General features: G+C 32.5%; 1 protein-coding gene across 1 annotated transcript in view; it reads left to right on the forward strand.

The window, feature by feature from the left end:
- CSE1L (chromosome segregation 1 like) overlaps positions 1–24176 on the forward strand; it is a 60630-nt gene that overhangs the window by 9308 nt on the left and 27146 nt on the right. Inside the window, exons 2-8 of the mRNA XM_074288554.1 lie at positions 10997–11092; positions 13868–14010; positions 19134–19235; positions 19321–19466; positions 21893–21983; positions 22363–22470; positions 23860–23952. Of these exons, the coding sequence (XP_074144655.1) occupies positions 11008–11092; positions 13868–14010; positions 19134–19235; positions 19321–19466; positions 21893–21983; positions 22363–22470; positions 23860–23952 (768 nt within the window). The 5' untranslated portion in view covers positions 10997–11007. The remainder of the gene's footprint in view (positions 1–10996; positions 11093–13867; positions 14011–19133; positions 19236–19320; positions 19467–21892; positions 21984–22362; positions 22471–23859; positions 23953–24176) is intronic.

Consider the following 24176-nt stretch of genomic DNA (forward strand, 5'->3'; position numbering starts at 1 on the left):
TCAGACCTAAAACCACTTTATCAGGATAAAGACCCTTCCATAGAATCCGGGGTTCTACTTGTTTTACTTTGTCACTACCAAAAAATTTTATAGAACTTTTCATGAAACACTAGTTTTTAATCAAATATAAGCAAATTCTTAGGAATAGGAAAAAATATGTAGAAAGTTTGTTGATAGGGTGATGTTAGAAAAAATCCTGGACTAGAAGTCAGAAAATTTGGATTTGTCTTATCTTTTTTAGTACTGGCATTGTGATGTTGCTAAGTTCTGTTTCTTGCTCTGTATTTCATGGTCCTCATTTGTTAAGTGAAGTAATAAGATTATGTGATGACCAACTGTTTTTTTTGTTTGTTTGTTTTGTTTGTTTTAATTAAATTTTTTTTTTTAATTACAACTTTTTATTGACAGAACATATGCCTGGGTAATTTTTTTCAACATTATCCCTTGCACTCACATCTATTGCGACTTTTCCCTTCCCTCCTTTTACCCCCTCCCCTAGATATACATGTTAAATATGTTATAATATATCCTAGATACAATATTTGTGTGAAGAACCAAATAGTTCTCTTGTTACACAGGGAGAATTGGATTCAGAAAGTAAAAATAACCTGGGAAGAAAAACAAAAATGCAAACAGTTTACACTCATTTCCCAGTGTTCCTTCTCTGGGTGTAGTGATTCTGTCCATCATTGACCAAGTGGATCTGAGTTAGATCTTCTCTTTGTTGAAGATATCCTCCATTAGAATACATCCTCATACAGTATTGTTGTTGAAGTGTATAATGATCTCCTGGTTCTGTTCATTTCACTTATTCATCCTGCTGGTCATTTCTTTTTTTTTTTTTATTTTATTAAAAACCATTTTTTAAATTAATAATTTTTATTTAACAGATATGTACATGGGTAATTTTACAACATTGACAATTGCCAAACCCCTTGTTCCAATTTTTTCCCCTCCCCCCAGATGGCAGGTTGACCAATACATGTCAAGTATGCTAGAGTATAAATTAAATATAATACATGTATACATGTCCAAACAGTTGTTTTGCTGTACAAAAACAATCGGACTTTGAAATAGGGTACAATTAGCCTGTGAAGGAAATCCAAAATGCAGGCGGACAAAATTAGAGGGACTGGAAATTCTATTTAGTGGTTCATAATCATCTCCTAGAGTTCTTTTGTTGGGTGTAGCTGGTTCAGTTCATTACTGCTCTATTGGAACTGATTTGGTTCATCTCATTGTTGAAAATGGCCTCATCCATCAGAATTGATCATCATATAGTATTGTTGTTGAAGTATACAATGATCTCCTGGTTCTTTTCATCTCACTCAGCATCAGTTCATATAAGTCTCTCCAGGCCTTTCTGAAATCGTCCTGTTGGTAATTTCTTACAGAACAATAATATTCCATAACATTCATATACCACAGTTTATTCAGACATTCTCCAATTGATGAGCATCCACATAGTTTCCAGTTTCTGGCCTCCACAAAGAGGGCTGCCACAAATATTCTTGCACATACAGGTCCCTTTCCCTTCTTTAAGATCTCTTTGGGATACAAACCCAGTAGTAGCACTGCTGGGTCAAAGGGTATGCACAGTTTGATAACTTTTTGAGCGTAGTTCCAAATTGCTCTCCAGAATGGCTGGATGTATTCACAGTTCCACCAACAATGTATCAGTGTCCCTGTTTTTCCCACATCCCCTCCAACATTCTGCATTACCTTTCCCTGCCATTCTAGCCAATCTGATAGATGTGTAGTGGTATCTCCTGCTGGTCATTTCTTACAGAACAATAATAGTCCATAACATTCATATATCATAATTTACCCAACCATTCTCCAATTGATGGGCATCCATTCATTTTCCAGTTTCTAGCCACAAATATTTTGGCAAATACAGGTCCCTTTCCCTTCTTTAGTATTTCTTTAGGAAATAATAAATATAGTAGTAGCACTGTTGGATCAAAGGGTATGCACAATTTGATAACTTTTTGGGCATAGTTTCAGATTGCTCTCCAGAATGGTTGGTTTCTTTCACAACTCCACCAGCAATGCATGTGATGACCAACTGTAATGGACTTAGCTCTTCTCAGCAGTGTGGTGATTCAAGACAATTCCAATAGATTTGGGATGGAAAATGTCATCCACATCTGGAGGGAGAACTATGAAAACTTAATGTGTATTTTCACCTTTGTTTGTTTGCTTTTTCTTAACCAACTAAAAAAAAAAACAATCTTTTTTAATTAAAGCTTTTTCTTTTTAAAAAAATTTTTTTTATTACTTACAAAACATATGCATGGGTAATTTTTTCAACATTGACCCTTGCAAAACCTTCTGTTCCAAATTTTTCCCCTCCCCCAGATGGCAGGCAGTCCAATACATGATATGTCAAAAATATATTTTAAATCCAATATATGTATACATATTTATACAGTTATCTTGCTGCACAAGAAAAATCAGATCTTAAAAAAAACAAGGAAAACAAAAATGCAAGCAAACAATAACAGAAAGAGTCAAAAATGCTGTTGTGATCCACACTCAGATGTAAGATGGCTCTTACTGAACAATTGGAACTGGAATTTGAATCCTCTCATTGTTGAAGAGAGCCATGTCCATCAGAATTGATCATTGTATAGTCTTCTTGTTGCCATGTTGCCAGCAGAACAGAACCTCCTGGTTCTGCTCATTTCATTTAGCATCAGTTCATGTAAATCTCTCCAGGTCTCTTTGAAACCATATTGTCATTTCTTACAGGACAATAATATTCCATAGAATTCATATACCACAATTTATTCAGCCATTCTCCAATTGATGGGCATCCACTCAGTTACCAGTTTCTTGCCACTACAAAGAGGGCTGCCACAAACATTCTTGCACATGTGGGTCTCTTTCCCTTAAGATCTCTTTGAGTTATAATCCCAATAGTAACACTGCTGGGTCAAAGGGTGTACACAATTTGATAATTTTTTGAGCATAGTTCCTATTTGCTCTCCAGAATAGTTGGATTCATTCACAATTCCACCAACAATGTATCAGTGTCCTAGTTTTCCCACATCCTCTCCAATATTAAGTCTATCTTTTCTTGTCATCTTAGCCAATCTGAGAAGTGTGTAGTGGTATCTTTTAGAGTCTTAATTTACATTTCTCTGATCAATAGTGATTTGGAGCACTTTTTCATATGACTAGAAATAGTTTCAATTTCTTTGTTTGAAAATTGTTCATTTCCTTTGACCATTTATCAGTTGGAGAATGAAAGCTTTTTATTTGCAAAACATGCATAGATAATTTTTCAACATTGATTCTTGCATAACCTTGTGTTCCAAAGTTTCCTTCTCTCCACCCTCCTAGATGGCAAGCAGTCCAATATATGTTATACATGTTAAAATATGTCAAATTAAATATATGTAAACATTTATACAGTTATTTTGTTGCACAAGAAAAATCTGATCAAAAAGGAAAGAAAATGAGTAAGAAAACAAAATGCAAGTGAACAACAACTAAAAGAGTGAAAATATTATATTATGATCCTCACTTAGTTCCCACAGTCCTCTCTGGGTTTAGATGGCTCTCTTTGTCACAAGATCATTGGAACTGATCTGAATCATCTCATTATTGGAAAGAGCCATGTCCATCGGAATTGATCATCATATAATCTTGTTGCTGTGTATAATGAACTCCTGGTTCTGCTTATTTTACTTAGCAGCAGTTCATATAAGTTTCTCCAGGCCTTTCTGAAATCCTCTTGCTAATCGTTTCTTATGGAATAATAATATTCCATAAGATTCATATACTATAACTTATTCAGCTATTCTCCAACTGATGGGCATCCACTCAGTTTCCAGTTCCTTGCCACTACAAAAAGGGCTGCCACAAACATTTTTGCACATGTGTGTCCCTTTCCCTCCTTTAAGATCTCTTTGGGATATAATCCCAATAGAAACACTGCTGGATCAAACTGTATGCACAGTTTGATAATTCTTTGAGCATAGTTTCAAATTGCTCTCCAGATAGCTGTATCCATTCACAATTCCACCACTAATGTATTAGTGTCCCAGTTTTCCCACATTTCCTCCAAATCATCATTATCTTTTCCTGTCATCTAGCCAATCTAAGAGGTGATACAGAGTCTTAAAGATGAAAATAACTCTTTGAAAGTTAGAATTGGGGAAGGGGAAGCCAGTGAAGCTATGAGACCAAGAAATAAAACTAATACAAAGAATGAAAAAATAAAACAGAAAGTGAAGCATAGGAAAAACAACAGATTTGGAGAACAGATCAATTAGAGAAAAAATAAGAATAATTGTACTACCTGAGAACTGTAACCAAAAAAAGATCCTTGACACAATAGTGCAAGAAATAATCCAAGAAAATTGTCCTGGAGTGATAGAACATGAAGGGAGAGTAGAAATAGGAAAAAAAAATACCTCAAAGAGATCCTTTGTGGGAAACATGTAGGAATGTTGCCAAATTTCAAAACCTTCAGTTCAAAGAGAAAATTATGCAAGAAAAAAGAAAAAGATAATTCAAATATACTGAAGCTACAGTTAGAATTGTATAGGACTTAGCAGGCACAATGAAAGACCTGGAATCATATACATCAGCAACCAAAAGAATTAGGGCAGTAGACCAAAAAAATCATATCCAGTGAAATATTCATAATATTGAATAAAAAAATGGACATTCAGTGAACTTGCAGATTTTCAGGGCTTTCAGCCAAACCCAAATGCAATAGAAAATTTAACAAATAAAAGCCAATATCAAAGATGAATTTTAAGGAACTTTTTATTTTTTAAATTTTCTTTTCTTTTTATTATTATTATTATATCTTTTTATTTACAAATATGCATGGTTAATTTTTTTCAACATTGACCCTTGCAATTGACCTTCTGTTCAGTTTTCCCTTCCTTCCTCCCACCTCCTTCCCTAGATGGCAGGTAGTCAATACATGTTAAATATATGTTAAATCCAGTATATGTATACACATTTATATAATTATCTTGCTGCACAAGAAAAATCAGATCTAGAAAGAAAAAAAAAATAAACCTGAGACAGAAAACAAAAATGCAAAGCAAATAATAATAGAAAGAGTGAAAATGCTATATTGTGGTCCACACTCACTTCCCATAGTCCTCTCTCTGGATATAGATGGCTCTCTTCATTACTGGATAATTGGAACTGGTTTGAATCAACTCATTGTTAAAAAGAGCCATGTCTATCAGAATTGGTCATCGAATAGTCTTCTTGTTGCTGTGTATAATGATCTCCTGGTTCTGCTCATTTCACTTGTAAGTCTCTCCAAGTCTCTCTGAAATCATCTTGTTGGTAATTTCTTACAGGAGGAGAATAATATTCCATAACATTCATATACCATAACTTATTCAGCCATTCTCCAATTGATGGGCATCCATTCAGTTTCCAGTTTCTAGCCACTACAGATAGGGCTGCCACAAACATTTTGGCACATGTGGATCCCTTTCCCTTCAATTTTAAGGAGCTCTTAACATGGACAAATTGTTTGTTTTTATATGAAAATGTATACCAGATGTTTAAGATAGATGGATAGTTGAGTAGCTGAAAAAAAAGATTGGGGCAGAGTTGAGTATAATCCAACTCTAAGAAGGAAAATTGCTTAGAATGAGGTAAAAATAATAATTATGTTATGTAAATGAGATGCAGAGGAAGAATAAACACAGAGGCATTAAAAGGGAGAATAGGGCTCAAAATTCTGAAAATCTCATATTGAGACATTACATATATATCATGAAGTGTTTAGCACTCTACAAAATCTAAAAAGAAATTGGAGGGAAGGATGGATGAAGGGGGAAGCAAAAGCTGGGGCAAGAAGAAAAGGGAGGAATCCATGGGTAGGAAGAGGTTAAGTAATAGCAAGTTAAGTAGCAAAATTAAAGCATTAGAGTTAACAGGGATAGAAAAGAAGAGATATAAACAAGCATGAAGGGAATTTATTAGGGGAGAAAAATAAAGCTAGTAATCATTGATCTTAGAATTGAACTTAAAGATTTAATCAAGAGAAAAATCTACATTATATGTCAGCCATGTTAATATTGTTTTAGATGCATGTTTACAGATGGATAAATGATTATTTAAAGTATATGTACATATATATGCATATTCTGTAGATGTGTGTATATAGTTACGTGTATATATGAGTGGATCTGTGGGTGAGTATGAATGTATGTGGGGGGTGAGTGTGTGCACATGTCTATGTGTATGTAGATCTACATATGGTTACTGTGCTTCACTATAGTCTTACTTGGAGTTGGAAAGGGGAAAAAGAATTAAAAATGCACAGCAGAGAATTATTCCTTTACATCTTTTCTTTTGCTTCCTTATAGAATACTTTCTTGAGTATAATTTCTTCTATTACATATCCTTCCTTGAATTGATAAAAACATGCATTTATTTAGAAAAATAAAAACAAAAAGGTTTTTTAAAAAATGATTACAGGAGGTGATTTTTCCTAACAATAGCAGCATATTCTCAGGGTTCTTGTGAGGATCAAATAAGATCATACTTGTAGATTGATTAGCAAAGTTTCAGGTATGTAGTAGGCACTACACAAATGTTAGCTATTATTATTGCTGCCACAACTTATTATTGCTCTTGCTGCTGCTCTGCTATCCTTACTGCCATTACCACCACCACCACCATCACTCTGGTCTTCACCTCCTATGTGTTTCTTATCCTCTCCATTTTCTATTGTTTTTAAGATCACCAAGACTTTACAGAATTACTGCCAGATCTACAGGTCTAGATTGCTTCTGTAACCCTTAATGATAATAGGTGTCAGAGGGAACCACATATATCACCTCCCCAAAACCAGTTTGAAAGCAGTTTATTCTTATTTTGTGCCTTTAAGATTGTTCATTTGCCTTTACCTTTTTATATTTCTCATGACTTGTGTTTGAACTTAATAGTTTCTAAGTAGCTCAGATTTTTATATCAGAAACACATGGAAGTTCTGGTTTAGTTAAAGGTTTGCTTTTCTACTCTGTAGGATTACATTGTCATTTTACTATGGAAATTCTTAGTTCTAAGACCAGATCCTCTGCCTTCTGGAAAATTATATTTCAAGTTCTACACTTCTTAATTGTGGTGACTGTAAAATCATGTATGATAATTAGTGTGTCTCTTTATCACTTCTTTTTTTTTTTTCTGACTGCTTATATTTTACTTTGACTTGGAAGCTCTAGATTTTGGCTATAATGTTCTTGGGAATTTTAATTTTGGTGTTTCCTTCATAAAGTGACTAGGGGATTCTTCTTTCCACTTTGCTTTCTGGTTCCAAGATATCTGGGTAAAATTTTTTTTAGGTGATTTCTTGAAATATGATGTCTAGGCTTTTTTTGTTGTCTTGGCTCTTGTCAAATGATTATTAATTTTTTTCTCCTTAATGTTTCCTAGTTGTGTTGTTTTTGCTATAAGATACTTTATATTCTTTCTTTCTTTTTTAAATAGTCTTTTTGCTTTTTATCTCCAATGAAGTCATTAACTTCTGTTTGGTCCATTCTGGTTTTCCTGGGAATGGTTGCTTGGAAAAAAGTTAGCTTTCAAGTCCCTTTTTGATTTTATCTTTCATAACTCTCTCATTTATAAAAACATTTTTATTATTTTAAAACAAAACAAAAAGCATAGTTCCTGCTTCCTTTCTTCTAAGATTTTAAAGTTGAGTTTCTATCTAATCCATGTTTTTCTTTGAGACTTATAGATGTTTTGTAGCCATTCTCTTCTGGGTTTATTTTTGAACATCTTTATCACCATAAAAGCTCTTTAGATAGAATTCTGTTTTGTTTGCTCATTCTTTTTTGACTAAGTATGATTGGTAGGCCAGTCTTTTGTTATTATGAAAATTACAGTAGAATTCAGAAATAAGAATCTAAAATAAGGATAAAGGAACTAAGTTATTCAATGAGAAAAGCCTGTAGCTCATCAATTAAAATATTTTTATGTTTGAAAATCAGTAAATAAATATTAAATACTTACTCGATGTTGGGAAATAAAGATACAAAAACAAAAGCCCCAACTCTTACAAGTTTACATTCTATAGGGGAAACTATGTGCATATTAAGTGTGTACAAAATAAAAACAAGGTACAGGTATTTCATCTATAACTTAACATATACATGCCTAAAAATCACAGGGCTTAAGGGAACAATGAGGTTAGGGGTACAACATTCAAAAAACTTAATCAAGGGGTAGGGATGATGTAGATAGCAGAAAGTGATGGTAGAAGTGAAATGTATAGGTTCAGACTGCTCACAATTCCTTCTGAACCAGAAAATATATTTTAAAAAATGACACTTTATCCCTTGTAGACAAAGTTGTGTACAAAAAGTGATATTTAAGTAATTCTCAAATTATTCCCCAAATTTCTGTTTTCAAAACTAGTGTCACAGCAAAGCTGATGGGAATTGTTTTTTGTTTTGACTTTTTTGCTAAAGAGATGCTAGCATCTGGGGTCAGGGTAAGGTCAGGGAAAACTTCATAGGAGGTATTGTTGCTGCAATTTGAAAAGAAAATTAAGGATTCTTAAGAACTGGATATGAGGAGCAAATACATTCCAGGAAGGCAGTGTGCAAATGATGATATATTAGTTGAATCTAAGGAACAACAAGAATCTAAAACACAAACCAATTTCACTATAAATTCAGCATATCAGCATGGAAGAAGTTATGGGAAAATAGAATTCAGAAAGAAAAAGAATATTATATATTTTTCCTACAAATAAATAAATAAGGATTCCAAAACACTTTATTAAATATGTAAAAGGAAAGAAATTAAATATATCTTAAATCTAAGTGAGCCAACCTAACATAATAAAAATAATTGTTTTCTTTTTTTTTTTTTTTTTTTTCTGAGGCTGGGGTTAAGTGATTTGCCCAGGGTCACACAGCTAGGAAGTGTTAAGTGTCTGAGACCAGATTTGAACTTGGGTCCTCCTGAATTCAAGGCTGATGCTCTATCTACTGTGCCACCTAGCTGCCCCAATAATTGTTTTCTTATCAAAACTTAGAGGTATTTTTGGAATCATCAAAAAATGCTAATGTAAAGGGTAACAGTAACTAAGAGGACTCCTGAAAGATTTTCCGCTTTGGATTGAGAAGGGCTAGCTTTGGCGAAACATTGATTTGTCCTTTCATTGATTTCTTTTTGTGTCTTTTCTATTTCTACTCCTTTAAAAAAAAATTATAGCTTTTTCTTTATAAGCCATATGCATGGGTAATTTTTTCAGCAGTGACCCTTGCAAAACCTTCTGTTTCAACTTTTCCCCTCCTTCCCTCACCCCCTCCCCTAGATGGCAGGTTGACCAATACATGTTAAATATATTAATGTATATGTTAAACACAATATATGTATACATGTCCATAGAGTTATTTTGCTGCACAAGAAAAATCAGACTTAGAAATAAAGTAAAAATAACTTGAAGGAAAAATTTTTCTGCTTCTTTTGGATGTTAAATTTAATGAGGTAGTGCCAACATTGCCCTGTTTTGGGTCTTCTGTTTTGTGTTCTTCTGTTCTGTTTGACTCTGGGCATTCACTTCATTTGTGAACACCCTAGTATTACCCTACATTTTACATTGCCAGTCCTCTCCTAATTCCCAGACCCTCAGAGAAATCAAGCTTACCTCCTTCTGAGATCTTCAGAGATCTCTGGCTACTGTTTCCTATGAATTGTAGTTTAAGTACTGGTAGCTCACTCAAGAACAGCCATGTGCAAGCTCAGAGTCTTTTATTCATGTGTTCACATCCTGCCTGTCTGACCTCCTGTTGACTCCCAGGTGAACACCAGGTTAAAGAGAGAGACTTTCTCCTCATTTTAGCTTAACTAGGGTCTATGAGGTCACAAGCACAGTCAATGAGAGAAGAAGATACTTCCCATTAACTGAGCTGTCTCAGTATGGGCAGAGTTCCCACGGAGGATGCAGTCTCTGCTTGCTCACAACAAATCACTTCCAGGGGTCTCAAGCATAACATGCTTGTTTACTTCCTGGTGACCTTTCTTTTCTGACCCTTACATAAAAATATTTTGTTTGTACTTTTTTTATTGTTATCATTATGACCCCTTAATCTCCCCTTTGAAATGGCTTGCCCAAATGAAAGTGGTGTCATATAACAAACAAGAATAATCAAGTAAAATAAACTTATCTTTATTGTGACTGAAATTGCATGTCATTTTGCAAACTACTATCCTTTTCTTCTATATTGATGAATTCTTAAGTCTTTTAATGGGAATTTCTCTTTTTTTTTTCCCTTTGAGCTTTTGGATAATGTGCTGAAATACTGGTAACTTATATAAATTTATTTTTATATCCTGGTTATTTTTGTTTTGTTTTGTTGTTGATGATGGATCTATCCTGGTTATTTTTTGAAAAAAGCTCAACTATTTAGTCTTACTATGTTGACCCCCAACTTCAAAATTTTTCATTTGATGCGTATAAACCACATGACATTTCTTTATTCATTATTCTTCATGGTCTTTGAGAAAACCAACACAGTCATACTGTCATGCTATTCTGTTTATCTCTATCGTTTGGGCCTTGAATAAAATTTCTTTTTCCTACCTCTACTTACTCCTGCTTCTATTTTACCCACCTTATTGTGATATACATTTGTTTTCATCTGTCAAGGTAACCATTTTCACCATCATGAATCCAACTCGTGAAAGCCTTTCTCAATTTATATCCCAAACATGATAGGTTAACACACACATACATACATACATACATATATGATAAGAAATGTGTCATACTTTGGTATCCTGTAGAGTTGTTAGAGGACTAAGATTTGAACATGCATCTGCCACTTTTCCCTTTGTGACCTGTGTCATAAATAAAATCTTTTTGGGGCCCAATTGTAAAATGAGGCTTTGGATTTTACCCTTAGGATTCCTTTTGGTTCTGAATCTATGATCCCATGAATGAAATCATAACAAAATCATTTGATTAATTATTCAAATCTCTTCTGTATTTTAGGTTCTGCTACAATGGAACTAAGTGATGCAAATTTGCAAACTCTAACAGAGTATTTAAAGAAAACACTTGATCCTGATCCTACTATCAGACGTCCAGGTAAAGTGTTACGCTCTGAGTTTTTCCTCTGAAAAACAAATGAAGAAGTATTTAATTCAATCTACTTTGCTTACAAATGTCACCCCAATAATGAATTTTGCTTTCAGCCATTATTATTAAGTGGTTTATTTGTCTGTTTATTGCCTTAAACTTTTGTTTTCATACTCAGTAGTTAATTTTTGTTTCTAGCATTTTAAAAAAATTTATTATAGCTTTTTATTTACAAGTTATATGCATCGGTAATTTTACAGCATTGACAATTCCAGAACCTTTTGTTCCAACTTTTTCCTTCCTTTTCCCCACTCCCTCCCCCAGATGGCAGGTTGACCAATCCTTGTTAAATATGTTAAAGTATAAGTTAAATACAATATATGTATACATGTCCAAACAGTTATTTTGCTGTACAAAAAGAATCGGACTTTGAAACAGTGAACAATTAGCCTGTGAAGGAAATAAAAAATGTAGGCTGACAAAAAATAGAGGGATTGGGAATTCTGTGTAGTAGTTCATAGTCATCTCCCAGAGTTCTTTCTCTGGGTGTAGCTGGTTCAGTTCATTACAGTTCATTGGAGCTGATTTGTTCATCTCATTGTTGAAGAGGGCCACGTCCATGAGAATTGATCATCATATAGTATTGTTGTTGAAGTGTATAATGATCTCCTGGTCCTTGTGTCTAGCATTTTCAAAATCTAAATCTACCCTAATCTACCTTAAATCTAAACGTATGTGTTTATAGATGTTTTACTGTGTTCTTGAATGTGTTTTTTTTTTGTTTTGTTTTGTTTTGTTTTTTGTTGTTAATTCCTACATTAAAACATCCATTTTGGATCGAGAGAAACTGGGGCACAAAATTAATTCTATTAACTTTAATAGTTAATATATTTAAAAGTAAGTCATTAAATTTTTGATGAAGTATGGGAATCAAATAATGTAGGGTCATCTAACTCCTGATATTGTATTGAATCTAATAAACTTCTTTTAAGACTCAATTTAAAAAAAAATAGTAATTGAATATTTTCCACTGAATATATCTTTTATTTATTAGAAATGTTAAAAAGTTCAAAACATATAATAGTATAAGCCATTGTGTATAATATGATGTAATACAAAACTTGCTTTTCCTCCAACTTGCTTTTGAGATTACTCCTGGATTCATAAGGGAATTCTTTGAAGTGTAGATTGACTAATTGGTGATATGTATAATAAAACACAGGATCCCCAAACAGTTAAGACTGTGTAGGTTTAAAAGGCAGAGTATACCTGCAAATGTATTTTTAAAAAAGTGTTAAATATTTATATGGCCACAGCATACTAAGGAGATCCTCTGACATTGTCATTCAGACTATAGATAGAAATATTTTGTTCTTGTTAGGGAATTGTCTTTTGGAAAATAAAGAATAGGAGTCAACTAGTGCTTCTCCAAGTGGAGGATTTATCCAGAATATTTACTAGGAATTGGACATACTTAATATCTTTTTAAATAGTTTGGAGGAGAAAACACATAGTGAAGTTTTCAAATTTTCAAATGTTCCTAAACTCTTCTTGAGTAATTAAATATTAAGCTGACATAGATATATGCCATGACTCTTTTGATGGCTGTGGCAGGAGGTAAGAAAAGTGGCAGATAAATTTCTTTATGGCCATGTTCAAGGTAATCCATGTTGAGAGAAATAGTTGAAATTTTAATTATGAGAGTCAAAAACTGGCATAACTTGAAAGCTAACACTTAGTGGGATGATCTGACCTATTGCACTTGTCCTATTTCTAATCATTATTCCTAGAGAAAAATATAGTGGAAATTGAAAAGATGGAGAGAAGGGCATATTCAAATAGGCAGAGGGGAAAGGCTATATGCAAATAAAAATAGTAGAAAGTTTTCTCTAAGTGTAAACACTGAAAGGATTGAGAAAGAGAAAACCCTAGAAATTTGGAAGACGTAGGAAAAATGAAAGAACACATAGCTTTACGGAATGGCCAAAAACTCATGCAACTTTTTGTTTCAAATGGAGTAAAAAGATTTAAAAAGGGTCATCATAAATACAATATATTATGCGGTAATCCTCAGCATGAAGAGTATAAGTCAAACCTGTATTCTGGCTCAGGTATGTGATTAGATGGCCCCTCGGTGGCACCATGGATAAAGTACTATCCCTGAAGTCAGGGTGAATAATCTTTCTGAGTTCAAATCTGGTCTCAGATACTTCCTAGCTGTATAACCCCAGGCAACTCCCTTAACTCTGCCCTAATTTTCTCATTTGTGAAACAAGAAGGAATTAGCAAACCAGCATCTTTGCCAAGAAAATCCAAAATAGTTGGCCACAAGTGAAACAGTTCAGTGAAGTTACTTTGCTGTATCTTTTCTTTTTCTTTTTAATCTGTAAAACTGGGATGAAAATAACTATATTATTGCGTTGCTAAGGATGAAATTTAGGATGTACATGTTAAAGTACATTCAGAATTGAAATCATTATACACATATCATGTACTCCATTCACTTCATTTTATGCATTGAGGAAAAATGGATCCTAATAGATTTATCTTGAAGTTACAAAAGAAAACTAGAATGCATAGTACAATGCTCTTAACATTGGAGAACTTTGGGTACCTCCATGAGATTAAGAACTTCTGATCTAGATGGGTTTGATTAGATTTGTCTTTTCATAACTTTGAAGTTGAAGTCTGAAGTTCTGTGTTTCTCATATGCATGAAATGAAAAGATTTTGATATTTAATAAAATTATTTGTTGTTCCCTAAAAGTATGATATTATTTTACAGCTGAGAAATTTCTTGAGTCTGTGGAAGGAAATCAGAATTACCCATTATTGCTTTTAACATTGCTGGAGAAATCTCAAGATAATGTCATCAAAGTATGTGCCTCAGTAACATTCAAGAACTATATCAAGAGGAACTGGAGAATTGTAGGTATTTTAGTAAATAGAATTGTAAAACTTATCTTTTCTGTAAATTTATAGGACCTTTTCAACCAGTATTTGCACATAAATTAAATAGAAATTTTTTTGAACATGGATCTGTCCTTTTTTTATCTCATTGGTTCCTTGAACAATTTTCATAAATTTGCCTTCCTTGGCAGTGGCTAAGATTTTCTATTTTTATTGATTTCACATCCATTTTTATTAATTTCAACTTCGTTAGGACCTCTGAATTAAGTAATGTTGCATTTTAAAAAATATTTTTGTTCTTGATTTTTTAAAGTAGATAATAACTTCTGCGTGTTAGCTTCAAAACTGTCTCTTATTTTCCTTTATATCTTTTTTTTGTAATTCCGTGTGCTTTAAAAAATGTTTCAATGACCCTTTTTCTTTTTAGAGGTAGTTCTTATTATTATGTTTTGTAAATTTAATTGTATGATAAAGGTGCTTTGTTAGGGAAAACTGATATATTTAACAGCCTGAACATGAAATAAAAGTTATTTTTGTGTCCTGGACTAAAATTATGAGTTTATGTATTAATGAGATAAAACTAATCTATTGAAGAATAGCTATCACAGAGAAAAAAATTTTATATAATGGCAAAATAATTTTGTTTATTCTTAAAGTTCTTTACAATGACAGCTGACCTATATATTTTAGAATGTAAACATGTTCATAATTATAAGATACCTTTAGTTGTTGTTGACTACAAATTTTAAAACTACTACAGAATCTTAAATTATGAAACAGGTTTAATGCTTTGACCTTGGTTTTTAACCCTTAACTGGGGTAAGGAAACAATGAGCAAATTTTTTGTAATACTGCAGGTAAGATTAATTAGATTCAGAAATTGATTTATTCCACACATGAGTTTTTCAAACTTACTGTTTATAGAGTATATTTATTTAGTAAGCTGCTTCTTTTCCAGATAGTAAATAAGATACTGTTATCTTATGATCAATTTTGATAAATTTCATTCTTCTCAGTACTTCAGAGGCAATTATAGTAAACTTTGAATGGAAAATGCCATCTGCATCCAGAGAGACACTGTTTGTTTTTTTTTCCATTGATTTTTCTCTCCCAAGATTATTTATATGGAAATATGTAAAAAATGAATGTACATGTACAACCAAAGACATTTTTGTGTTTAAATATAACTGGGTAAAATAAAAATAATTTTTAAAAAGAAGGAAAAAAACTTACCTTATTAGCCATGTGCCAGTGTGGGGTGTACCCATATGTAAGCGTGTGTGTGCGTGTGTGTATAATATGCACACACATACTTAAGCATTTGACAGATGGGACTTTTTTTTCTTATTACTGAAAAGAAATAGAATTGCTCAGTCATCAAACTAGAAAGAAATTTGAAAGCATGCCTTCCTATTTCTAGTCAAGAAACTACCTATTTTCTCTAGTCTGTATAGCTTAGTCATCTGAGAAAACATCAAAATCTCTCTTACTAAGGATGTATTGTTTTTCTTAATGATTAAGATTTTTGAGGGGAAAGAATTTTTTTGAACCTCCAACACAAAATATTTTTGAACACAAAAAAAAAGTCTCTGAAACTGAATTTTTGAAAAAAGTATATAATAATTTGTACACATTACTTTGACAACTATTTCTTTATCTGTGTATCCTTTTGAATTCTTTCAGGATTCTATACATCTAAATGTTTAGCATTCCTCATTTTTTGTATAAATTGCTCTCCTTGTTCTGTTCACTTTATTCTTTTTCAATTCATTCTACTCAGAATTCTCTGAAATTGTCTTTTTTGTCATTTCTTATTGTTTGATAATATTGATAGTCATATATCTTTGTTCGGCCATTTGTCTGACATAAAGTAACTCCTTATATTCCTGGGTTTTTTTGTTTTTGCTTTTTTGTTTTTGGCCTTTTAGGACACTTTAGGGTAAGAAAATTTGTTTTGTTTCCTATTATTTCCTTCCTGATATTATTCTTAATTCCTCTGGTCCACAAATTCCCTATTTGTTTTTCTCTTGAGTTTGATGTATTTCTCTGCTAGATTTTATTTTGAACCCTTCTTTGTCCCTTTCACATGCTTACTCCTTTCCACCTCTTTCTCCATACTCTTCTCATATACCCCAAGAATGAAAATTATTAAATTACATCCAACCATCTTTCTGTACTAGTGAATTCCATTTCTCTTCCCTTTTTATTCCACTTTTCAGACTCTGAAGATAACCAGTTCATCCTAGAACTTCTCTTTTTATTTAACTCTACATTCTTTGGAGGCATGATTCTAAAGAGATTGTTTCTTTTAGAATATTGGCACTACATAGCATTCTAAGTCATTTGGTTCTGTCTGAATCTTGAATTCCAGAAACTAAAAAGTCTTAGATGCCTTAGATGAGTATGAGAATGAAAAATTAATTTGATTTGGATTTAGATTGTGATTTGAAAAGAAAAAACTTTTTATTTTATCTTCTTTTCACTGCTGTATATGAGTGATGTAAAGTAAGAAGGATACAGACCTTATAAACAAATAAAATAAATGTACAGGAAAGCACACTGTGTTTTAATATCTTGACCAGTATTTTTTTATGATAAAATTATTAATATTTTATATTCAAGGCCCATTGTAATGCCAAATTGTAACACAGAATGAAATTGAATGTTTACAACTACTGGTTGAGCCCTATTGGAGTTGTTTTCTTTGCTGTTTGCTTCCTATTGCCATATTATGTGGCTTCCTGTAGCACTAAATTATCTTTGTAACATCTTTTTATGTTTTCATGGTGCTATTTATTGCTATTAGTAGTCAGGCCCTACCAAAGGATATATATGTAGCCTAGAAAAATTAATAATTTAAAAGTCATTCATTAAGCATTTATTAAGTGTCAGGAATGATGCTAAGCCAAAAATCTAGTCCTATTAACGAGCTTACATTTTAATGAAAACAGCTGTTTACAGATAAGCTACATATAGCATAAATGGGAACAAATCAATAGAAAAAAGATGAATAGAAAAAGGATGAAGAGAAATTTCTTGTAGTATGAAACATCCATCTTGAGGTGGATAGAAAAGTGAAAAGTCAGATTTAGTGCTAGGTAAGTAAATCTGAGAATCATGAGCATAGAGATGATGCCCAGCTTTAGTGAGCATGACCTGAATGAATATCTAAAAAAGGAAACTTGAGAAGGAGAGGTCAGACAGGTAGGAGAATCAGGAGAGTGTAATGTCACCAAAACCTTGAAGTAGGGGGGACAGTAATTTACACTATCTGAAGGTGCAGAGTAAGGTTTCAGAAAAGGCTATTAGATTTTTTAATTAAGAAATCAGTGATAAATTTGGAGAGCACAGTTTCACTTGAATGGTGAGTTCAGGAGCCAGATTGGAGAGTTAAGGGAAAGTGAGAGGAGAGGAGATGTAAATATCTATTTGTACATGGCCTTCTCAACTGTGAGGAGTTTAACCATAATAGGGAGGTGAAATATAGGATAATAGTATGGATGGGTCAAGTTATGTTTCTAAGGATGGAGGACACAGCATTTCTGTAGGCAGTAGTGAAGCAGTTAGTAGATTAGATGAGATTGAAGAAAAGTGAGAGTATGAGAATAATGGAGGGGCAATCTGTGAAGAAGATAGGAAAGAGTGAAATCAGCTGTACATGTAGAGCAAGTAGCAAGACTGCCTGAGTAAATATGATGGAAAGATAAAGGACATTCTCATTAAGCATCTGAGTGATATGAGATGAGGAGGAGACAAGGAGCTGAATGCAAATAGGGTCAATTCTTTTCCCCCAATTGAATTATGATATAGGGTTCTTAGTTGAGAGAATTGGGGGAGAGACAACCTTAGAAGTAGGTTCAAGGAGGAATGAAAAAAATTGGTAAGTGGGATTGTGAGTTAGAGAGGTATAAAACGACTCACTTGCTATAATAGGGACCTTGTGAGGTTATATAACATAAATTTGTAGTGGACCCAGTCAGCATGGTTTTCTGCCTTTTTTTTTTTTTTTTTTTTTTTTTTTTTCCCCTTTTTTTTTTCCCCCCCCTCTATCTTCATTCAGCTGCATATGTGTAGGAGCAAAAGCAACAGATGGTAGTGGTGATCTGATCGCAAGTTGAGGATTGTTGGGGCTAGAAGGGCAATATGATAAGGGTATCAGGGACTCAAGAAGTCAGTATGAAGTTAAACTTGTTTACCAAGAAGTCAGTTTGGGGAAGGAAGGAGAATATACCTAATGGAAAGTACTGGTATGGGAAAGATCTGGAAGATTTAGGGATTGAGGGTCATGATGAAGACAAAATACAGTGTTTAGGATTGCAAGGCAGAAAGAGAAGTAGAATGCCAATAGATTGTCATTAGATAAAGGAATTTCAGAATTCATGAACATGGAAAAGTTATATTTGAGTGTGGTGACAAAATCAAGGATATGAACATTTTTTTTTTTAATTATAGCTTTTTTATTTACAAAATAGGTGCATGGGTAATTTTTCAGCATTGACCCTTGCAAAATCTTCTGTTCCAACTTTTACCCTCCTTCCCCCTACCCCTTCTTCTAAATGGTGGGTAGACCAATACATGTTAAATATGTTAAAATATATGTTAAATACAATATATGTATACATATCCATACAGTTGTTTTGCTGCACAAGAAAAAGAGGACTTAGAAATAAGGTAAACATAAACTGAGAAGGAAATCAAAAATGCAAGCGGACAAAAACAGAGGTAGTGGAAATGCTATGTTGTGGTTATGAACATCTTTATATGGACCTAAGACAGGGTAGAGGAGGAGGAGATTTGAAATGAGGAAGTTGATAAACTTGAGATGTGTGAGCATATTTGAGAGAGTATCCATATGTATGTTGAAGTTGGAAGGAAGAGATAAAACTGAGAGTCAGGTACAGAACTTAAAGAAAGAATATCTTGGAAGTCTATAACACCAGCTACCAGGATACTGATTAACTGGTGGATGTGGATTGTGTGCAAGAGAGATTACTGAATGATGGCTGGTATAGGATAAATCTAGAAGTAGTAATGAACATCAAGGAGTATCCAAACTTCCCTACCTTGAAAGAAAAATGTATAGTTTGTCTAGAAATTTAAATGAGAATTTATTATGTTAATTATCAGTATTTTGCTTTTAGATTGAGGATGAGCCAAACAAAATCTGTGAAGCAGATCGGATAGCCATTAAAGCCAATATAGTGCACTTGATGCTTAGCAGTCCTGAACAGATTCAGAAACAGGTAATATAAGATCATATAATTTATCTTTTCAGATTTGTTTTATTAAACTTTTACATAAATAATTTTTTTTTCTTTTTGTTTCTAGCTGAGTGATGCAATTAGCATCATTGGCCGGGAAGATTTTCCTCAAAAATGGCCTGACTTACTGACAGAAATGGTTAATCGTTTTCAGAGTGGAGACTTCCATGTTATCAATGGGGTTCTTCGCACAGCACATTCATTATTTAAAAGGTACAGGATTTGTGTGTGTGTATGTATAAATTCAGATACTAAATTTGCTTTTCATATATACCATTGTTCTTGTGCATAATAAATGCTCAGTATATGTTTATTGAATTGAAATTGTTACAGTTATATTTTTGTGCTTAATAATATATCTAAAGCACAATTACCAACTCTTTAATAAAACAAGCAAGTTTTAAAGTCTTTTGACTTTTTTTTTCCTTTTATTTATTTTTTATTAATTTTTATAATTATAACTTTTTTTTGACAGTACATATGCATAGGTAATTTTTTTTTTTTTTTTTTTTTTTTTTTTTTTTTACAACATTATCCCTTGTATTCCCTTCTGTTCCGAATTTTTCCCCTCCTTCCCTCCACCCCCTCCCCTAGATGGCAGGCATTCCCCCCATACATATTAAATATCTTATAGTATATCCTAGGTACAATATATATGTGCAGAACCGAATTTTATTGTTGTTTTTGCAAAGGAAGAATTGTATTCGGAAATCTTTTGACTTTTAAAATATTTTTGTTATTGTTATTGGCTATTCACTTCCCTTTGCATGAGTTCTTATAAATCTTTCCAGGTTTCTCTTAAATCATTCCTTTCATCATTTCTTATAGAACAGTAGTGTTCCCATATACCATAACTTGTTCATTCCTTCGCCCCTTGATGGACAGCCCCTAGTTTCCAGTTCTTTGTTACAATTAAAAAGAGCTGCTAAAAATATTTTTGTAGATAGGTCTTATTTCTGTTTTTTGGGGTTTTTTTTGGGGGGGATGTAGACCAACTGAGTGTTGTTGCAGGATCAAAGGGTATAAACAATTTTTTAGTCATAGTCCCAAATTACTTTCCATAATGATTAGACCAGTTCTTGGTTCCAGCAGTATATTATTATACCTATTTCTCACATCTCCAGTAGCATTTGTCATTTTTTCCTTTTTATCAAATTCTATGAATGTGAGATGGTATGTTAGATTTATTTTATTTATCTAATCAGTAATCTAATCTTGGGAATGTTTCTGAATATCACTATTGATATCTTAATTTTTTTTCCTCTGAAAACTGCCTATTCATATCTTTTGATCATTTGGTCAATTGGGATGTGGCTCTTATCAAAGAAACCTGCTGCAAGTATTTTCCTTCCCAGTTTTCTGCATTTCTGCTAATTTAAGTGATACTGATTTTGCTTATGCAAAAAGTTTTATATTTTATGTGATTAAAATTGTCCATTTTACTTCTTACAAGCCTTATTTATTCTAAAATGCCTCTACCCATAAATTTGACAGATAATTTTTTTTCCATGCTTTTCTAATTTTTTTATGTCACCTTTTATTTCTAAATTATGTAACTATTTGGAGCTTTTCTTGATATATAAAGATGTTTGTTCTATTCCTTGTTTTTGTCCCACAGTTTTCCTAACAGTTTTTGCCAAATAGAGAGTTTCCTTTCCTAATAACTTGGATCTTTAGGTTTATTAAACACTAAGCACTGTGGCGAGCAGGTTTTTTTCATGTGTTTACATGTACCCTTTTCTCACTTTTAATACATCATGCATATCTATTTCTTTTCTAAATTCTCCTGTGTCATTTGTTTTCTTATAAATATGTAAAATCTCTTCCATATTTTGCTATCTAACATTTTCCAAATGGTTCTTTTGAAACTTTTTAATATGACTAGTAAATACAAGAAACTTTTTTATGACTTCCATACTAAATTAAATCTTATTTATTTTGTGATATCCTACAAGACTTTGGCTAGACTTACGGAAAATGAGAAAAATTTGTCTCCCTTGTTAAATTTGTATTTATAAAAACAAAATATAATTTCTTAAATTAGCCACTTAACTAGAGATGATAAAATGTGATATTTTAGAAAAGCAAAAAAGGCATTACTGCTGAGGAAGTGATAAAAATTAGGATAGGACGTGTTCTTTCATGGAGTTTACAATGTAAAATAATAATGTGTGATAACTGTACAGTAACATATTTGCTAATATATTTTGTAATAAGAACTGATTTTATGTAGTGCTTTAAAGTTTACAAATAACATTTTACATATGTTAACTTAGTTTAATTTTATAACGATCCCAGTTTATAGATGAGTAAACAGTTTTAAAAAGGTTAAATGAGTTATCCATGTCCTGTATTTAAAGTGCCTATAATATAATTATTGTACAACAGTGCATATTTGTGTGTAGAAAATAATAATTTTTTAAAAACCCAAAAAATGGGAAAGAAAAGAAAGCATTAGGAAAAAGAGCTTGTAAAGGAGACAGTCATGTAGGTAAGAACATTATTGTTATCATGAAAGCCGTCACCGAGGAGAATATGAAGAAGTCTTGGTCACCAATGTCAAGTGCTAAAAAGATCACAATGTGAAATTAAATTCTTTAATAAAAATAATTCAAATAAAATGGCTATTTATTTCCTAGGTATCGTCATGAATTTAAGTCAAACGAGTTATGGACTGAAATTAAGCTTGTTTTGGATGCCTTTGCACTACCTTTGACAAATCTTTTTAAGGTATTGATGAGAATTTTAAATTGAATAAGTTTGTTTAAATTTTAAAAATCAAATTTATGAAACTATCTTGAAAGCTTGTTTTGACAAAAAGTATATAGGGTTTGGTTTTTGGTTAACATTTTCCTGGTCTTATTTGATTTTTGTTCAGCTATACACTAGTTATTGAAAAGAGGTAAATTAAAAAAAAAAAAAAAAACCCCAGCATATTATAAGAAGATTGTTCACGTTTATATTGGTTTTTGGATAGGGGAAGAACTCTGTGAATAGGTCCAAACTGGCAACAATATAGATTTTTATTTGTATTGTAGAACAATGAATCTGTAACTGAGATTGCTATATTCTTTACTGATTTTATATCTAAATTTCTTCCTGTTTTAAGGCTACTATTGAACTCTGCAGTACCCATGCAAATGATGCATCTGCTCTGAAAGTTCTTTTTTCCTCTTTAATTTTGATTGCAAAACTGTTCTACAGTTTAAACTTTCAGGTAAGTTTGATTTTGATTCTCACTACTTCCTATATTATCAGATTGTGTGTTTATATATATATATATATAATTTTTTTCTCTTTCTGAGGCTGGGGTTAAGTGACTTGCCCAGGGTCACACAGCTAGGAAGTGTTAAGTGTCTGAGACCAATTTGAACTCGGGTCCTTCTGAATTCAGGGCTGGTGCTCTATCCACTGTGCCACCTAGCTGCCCTGTTTTATATATTATTAAGGAAGTTTGAACATTTGCTTACCATTCCCACTTAGTTATTTCCGTGGTCACAATTTTGTATAAGAATAAGAATTCTATAAATGTTTCAGTATGCCCAAAATTTGTGATTTTTATCTCTAGAAGCTTCCTCCACCAAGTCACATAAATGTTCTGAACCAAAGTATTCATCATTTGATGACTAATTGTAGTTAGATAATAAGTTGTCTGTTTTTGTGTCCATAAAGTTAGTTTTCCATTTTGCTGTAGGACTTGCCAAAACTTAGGCTTATTCATATAGCCTTCAAGAATCAAGCACTTAGTATTTCTCTCCGTGTCACAATGAGACATCAGAAAAAGACTGCAATTTTTTTCCCCTCATGTACAAAACATGACAAACTGTACCTTTTTATCTTTATATATCTATATATCTTTAAGAATATCATGTTATGTATTGGACTCTTCCCCTGTATAAGGGAGGAGGAGGGGAGAAGGAAGGGAAAATTTGTAACAGAAGATTTTGCAAGGATCAGTGTTGAAAAAATTACCCATGCATATGTTTTATAAATAAAAAAATATAATAATAAAAAAAATGTTAAATTTGTTAATTCATGAGTTAATTGAATACCAATTCAATTCAATTATATGGAAGGTACATTATGTTGAAGGATTGTGTTGAAGGTACTTGATATTGAAAGGAACAAAAGAAAAAACATAGTGTCAGCTCTCTAATTTGTGAGTGTTATGTACACAAAATAGTTTTAATGCAACTAATAAGTGGAGAGGTGAAGAATGATACAGGACCTTAAGAGTACAGAAATAAGTTTAGCAGTTGGACCCCAGAGAGTTTAGAGAAAGTTTTGTGACAAAACTGAACTTCCCATTAAGGATAGATGTATTTGAGCACTTGGAAATGGTCAAAAGTATATATTGAGTGTGTGGAAAATGGCACTAGAAAGGCAAGAAAAGTTATAAACACCAATTTCCTGATCATAGAATGTTCACAAGGGTTTAGTGTGTTAGATTGGAAGAACTAGAACTTAGTGATCCTTGAATATCATGCTAATGGGGTTGTATTTTATTCGGTAGGAATTAAAGAACTTAAGATTCGAATACTTATAAAAATAGCATAATACTTAATTTTATTGAAATTTCTTTAGCCATCATCTATTATCTTTTTAGGACCTACCAGAATTTTTTGAAGATAATATGGAAACGTGGATGAATAATTTCCATAGCCTCTTAACTTTAGATAATAAGCTGCTACAAACTGATGTAAGTATTACATGAAGTACACTGTTATTATTCTCTCATTTTACTGTGTCCAATTCTTTGGGACCATATTTAGTGTTTTCTTGGCAGAGATACTGGAATGGTTGCCCATTTCCTTTTCCAGTTCATTTTACAGATAAGGAAACAAAAGCAAACAGAGTTATGTGACTTGCCCAGGGTCACTCAGACCATATTTTTGAATTCAGGAAGATATCTTTTGTACTTTA

Source organism: Sminthopsis crassicaudata, chromosome 2 (genome assembly GCF_048593235.1).
Source record: "Sminthopsis crassicaudata isolate SCR6 chromosome 2, ASM4859323v1, whole genome shotgun sequence".
Lineage (NCBI taxonomy): Eukaryota > Metazoa > Chordata > Mammalia > Dasyuromorphia > Dasyuridae > Sminthopsis > Sminthopsis crassicaudata.